The sequence below is a fragment of the Populus nigra genome, chromosome 1 (genome assembly GCF_951802175.1).
Source record: "Populus nigra chromosome 1, ddPopNigr1.1, whole genome shotgun sequence".
Taxonomy (NCBI): Eukaryota; Viridiplantae; Streptophyta; class Magnoliopsida; order Malpighiales; family Salicaceae; genus Populus; species Populus nigra.
The window spans coordinates 45,028,320-45,033,062 of record NC_084852.1 but is presented as its reverse complement, the minus strand read 5'-3'; the positions used below and the strand labels follow the sequence as shown (position 1 = coordinate 45,033,062).

At 35.8% G+C, this 4,743-nt stretch overlaps 1 protein-coding gene across 1 annotated transcript; it reads left to right on the top strand.

Moving 5' to 3' along the window:
• The first annotated feature begins 444 nt into the window (after positions 1-444).
• LOC133680788 (NAC domain-containing protein 83-like) lies at positions 445-2,455 on the top strand. The gene is made up of 3 exons (XM_062103782.1): positions 445-1,074; positions 1,321-1,607; positions 1,836-2,455. Exons 1-3 carry the CDS (start codon positions 894-896, stop codon positions 2,139-2,141), a joined length of 774 nt encoding a protein of 257 aa, XP_061959766.1. The 5' UTR covers positions 445-893; the 3' UTR covers positions 2,142-2,455.
• Positions 2,456-4,743: the final 2,288 nt, after the last annotated feature.

Genomic DNA, 4,743 nt, shown 5'->3' with positions numbered 1-4,743 from the left:
TGACTGCTGAGCCCATCTGATTGATAATGAGGTGAGGCATCCATGCATGACAATATACACCCAAGCAATGCCTGTAGAGCTACAGGCTAAGGCTACACCATACTTTCCTCTCCTATACTTCTTTGCTAGCTTGCATTGCCTCTCTCATCATGTGATGAGAAAAGAAGGAAAGGAAAAGGAAAAGGAACCGTACGTTAGAGGGGAAGGGTGAAAAAGTGATTTCAGAGAATATAAAATTGAGAAATCGTAGGTGGAAGGGAAGAGGAAAGGGTTGAAAAGAGCTTTAACAGCATCGGTTATCCCCAGAGGCCGAACAGAACTAAGCTTAGTTCTTCGACACTTGTGGGTTCGGTTTAATTTATTAAAACTTGAAAACTTTTTCGCAGATAAACAAAAAAATAAGTGCTTAAAAGTCTTAAACGTTTATTATATCCTCACAACAAACAGTGTCAAAAGAAAAGAGTTTGAGTCTTGTCTACGCCATTGGAGTCGTCCTTATTCTGAATGACCCCCCCTCATCTCCTTTCCCTCAAACACACCCATTACTATAAAAGAAGCCACACTTTCCCTCTCAAATAGCCACACCTCTTTGATTCCCTCTCTCACCCTTTTCTCCTCTCTTTACATCTCTTTCTATACTCTAATAATTTTATCTATTGCTCTCCTTTTCTTCTTCTTCTTCTATTTGAGGCTCTTTGTCTAATATTCTCTTTATGTAAAACTTTAATGGGTTGTTACAACTATAAGAAGTGTGCATGAGTTTTTAGACTATAAGCTAGAATTGCGCAGCTCCAATAGCTGGTGGAGACATTTTCGAGCCACAAGGCACATACATACATATACAGTCTTTTTTTGTTCCTTTTGAAGTTCTTGTGAGGTGCTTTCATAAGGGTATGGAGAAGCTTAGTTTTGTTAAGAATGGTGTGCTTAGATTGCCTCCTGGATTTAGGTTCCACCCAACAGATGAGGAGCTTGTTGTCCAGTACTTGAAGAGAAAGGTGTTTGCTTGCCCCTTGCCTGCTTCCATAATCCCTGAAGTCGATGTTTGCAGGTCTGATCCTTGGGATTTGCCAGGTTAGTTATCACGATGCATAGACAGCAAGCACTGAAAGTTGAAATGGTATATTTATTGTAATTGTATCTTTGTAGCTAGGGTTCTTTGTAAAATTGTCAGTAGCAAAGGCATTTCTAAAGATAGATTTTCAATTAAAACCAAACTGCAATGTCATGTGGCTCACACTACTTGAGTAAACGAAGTTGCAAGAAAAATTACGAAGATAATTTCTACTCTGTTCTGATATATGGCGTTTGTGGGTTCAGGTGATTTGGAGCAAGAACGGTACTTTTTCAGCACCAGAGAAGCCAAATATCCCAATGGGAATCGATCCAACAGAGCCACAGGCTCTGGCTACTGGAAGGCAACTGGAATAGACAAGCAAATTGTGACTTCTAAGGGCCACCAAGTTGTGGGGATGAAGAAAACTCTGGTTTTTTACAGAGGAAAGCCCCCCCATGGCACTAGGACTGATTGGATCATGCATGAATACCGCCTTGCAAGCACTGAAACCACAGCCTGCAATACCCTGAAAAATAAAAATTCAACTCAGGTAGAGGTTTTACTGGGTACATTTTCTTTTCTACCAAGCTATTTTAAAAAAATTCATATCAGATCTTTAAAACCCATTTCCACTAAGATTCATCTCTCTGTTCCTGCAAAGTACAATTCCTGAAAAAGAAAAAACCTTGAGCACGTTTAACCACTTGAATACATTATTGTTGCTAACTCTGTTCATGCTTGCGGGTCAAATTGATCATTTCTGTCGAATTTTCTGCAGGGCCCTGTTGTGGTGCCAATGGAAAATTGGGTTCTATGCCGCATATTTTTGAAGAAGAGAGGCACAAAAAATGAGGAGGAAAACATTCAAATTGGCAATGATAATAGACTGCCCAAACTCAGGGCCACTGAGCCTGTTTTCTATGATTTCATGACAAAGGAGAAGACAACTGATTTGAATCTAGCTCCTTCCTCATCATCCTCAGGATCCAGTGGAATCACAGAGGAGGTGTCCTGTAATGAATCAGATGATCACGAAGAAAGTAGTAGTTGGAATAGTTTTCCTTACGTTAGAAGAAAACCATAGCTAGAATGCCCCTCTTAATTAGTCTTTAGTTCTTGTATCCGTATTTAGGGGTTCTGGCTTCTCAACCAGAATAGTCATCTTAAGCAATCTAATGCTTGTGTCTTTCGGTTTCGTCTCTCTCATCTGTGAGTGTATGGCTATAACAGGAAGGGGAATCACAAGAAAAGAAAAGAAAAACAAACCCGGCATTAACTGTTACCAGTAATGTAGAGAGGAAGTATGGATGTCAAGCTGTCAACAAAGGGTATATCACATATCGATATGTAATCAATCCCAAAATTTCAATGCTAGTGATATTTCTCCTTTTTTGCAAATGGAAACGTTTCTTCAAACAAGTTTAAGCAGCAATTTTACGCTACTCCATTAACCGTGCAGAGCTGATTCTTTGTCTAAAAGGCAAATGATTTTCAATGGAATAAATTTCAAAGTTATAGACAAGGAAAGGAAAGAGAGAGCATCTATATCTTATCAGAGTGGACTTTGTAAAAAGAAAATCCTTTCGCATGAGCATCAGAATATAAGAATAAGAGTAAGATTTTTGCAAGAATATCACCTCCACACCACACGAGGTTCCTCTCTCCCTTGTGGGAAAGGCAAAATTACTTGGCAGAACCAAATTCCTTGAAGCTATATCAAAATGGATCGAATCTCCAAGGATTCTGAACCTGTTAATTTCAGGGTTTTAAAAAAAAATTAGCACACTAAACTTAAAGTTTTTACATAATAACACCGTTTGAAAAAAAACTTGATAAAATAACACACTTTGACCTTATTAAGTTTCAGAAACGCGACATTTAATAAATATCACTATTAAGAAGCACGACATGTCTAAATGTCATGCTTTTAAAGCGGAACATCAATTAAAATTTAAACTCTTTCTTAGATTAAAGAACACACAAACCAAATACTTTTATTTTTTCTTTGAAACAACCAAAAATCAAACTTATCCTAGTTTCTAAACATCCTCTAATGTTTTTGTGTTCGAAGTCCATTGTCCGTTATCACTGCCAACATTACAAGAATATCTAATTTAAATATATTTTTTATTTACTTATCATTAAAGATATGATGTATGTATGTAATTATAAGTTAAATTGTTATGTAGTATGAGTCCACTATTTATTGTCGTACATACATTACAAGAATATCTAATTTAAATATATTTTTTATTTACTTATCATTAAAGATATGATGTATGTATGTAATTATAAGTTAAATTGTTATGTAATATGAGTCCACTATTTATTGTCGTACATACATGCGGATGAGACTACATGAGTGGGTTCGGCCATATATGTTCCAGACAAGTTTTTTTTGTATGTTTTTTTGTATGTTGTTTGTCTAGACTACATCAAGCTTGATCGCGGCTTGATCCATGTTCCATCTTAGGCATGGAGAAATGACACCAACACTACAAGATGCGCTGGTTTTGCTTGAACTGCTTATTGATGGATGGGCAATCATATCTACTAGCGTTCGTAGATGGATTGCATTATATGAGCGATCATTTAGATTGACACCCTCTCTTTCTGAATTGAAAAGGGTAGCATATGTTTTAAATGGATTGAAAAGATATTTATGACATCACAAGATGATGCTGACGACAAGGTCTAGCTGATGCACAAATTAAATTATGATTTGAATGATATTTTAATGTGTTAATTATTTGCTAAGTTTGCATGAATTATTATGATAATCTTAATGTGTTATGTAGGTACGTCGGAACATATATATTACATATGTTTGGCAGTATATTATTCACGAACCTTAAGGGAGATATGTGCCATTAATTTATTTGACACTTCTGGATGATTTTCACGTCATCCCTATATATAGTTGGAGATCTGCTGTCTTGACATGCTTGTATAAGCATTTATATCTTGCATGCAAAAAGAGGATCAGACAAGTTAGGGGATGTTTGCTACTTCTTCATGTATGAATTGAAAAATGGGATTTTAACTATTTACATTTAAAATATTTGTTGTTAACAATAAATAATCAACTCATTTTTCTTTAATAATAGTTATGGTCCTGGGAGCATCTTCATGTTGGTCGACCCCAGATACTCAGATTGTTGCTTATGACTGTCCAAACTATTGGGGTTACATTATATCTCCCACTAGGATGCAGGTATTGCAAAGTTATTTTGCAATATTGATGCAAATTTAAATTGTTTAATTGTAACTTTTAAAAATATAATTAAACTGATATATTTGTAATTCTAGGTGATGTGCTGGTAGAATATTTGAAAATAATCCAACACATGTATTGAAATTTTATCAGAGCGAGCTAATTGGGCACCATGCTATCCAAGTATTTTTTTTAACCATTTGTTAAATAAAAAACTTGACTTCACTGAATTGTATCTGTTTAGTATTTAGGAAACTTATATTTTAAAGGTCATGTGGACGCATTACTCGAATGAAAGATTTGTGGTTGCCCCAGCTATTTGCACTATCGGAATGGACATATAGACATCAATGGTTCCGCTGATATTTTTTCAAAATGGTCGAGCTACATCACCCATATCGGTAATGCATCAGTTTTATTATAGATAACACATTTCATTTGACATCGATATGAGTAATGCTTTGTGCGCCAT

Coding starts and splice junctions, on each gene's coding strand:
- LOC133680788 (XM_062103782.1), top strand. CDS start 894: ATGGAGAAGCTTAGTTTTGTTAAGAATGGTGTGCTTAGATTGCCTCCT. Junction 1,075..1,320: donor TGATCCTTGGGATTTGCCAG/GTTAGTTATCAC, acceptor TTGTGGGTTCAG/GTGATTTGGAGCAAGAACGG. Junction 1,608..1,835: donor AAAATAAAAATTCAACTCAG/GTAGAGGTTTTA, acceptor AATTTTCTGCAG/GGCCCTGTTGTGGTGCCAAT.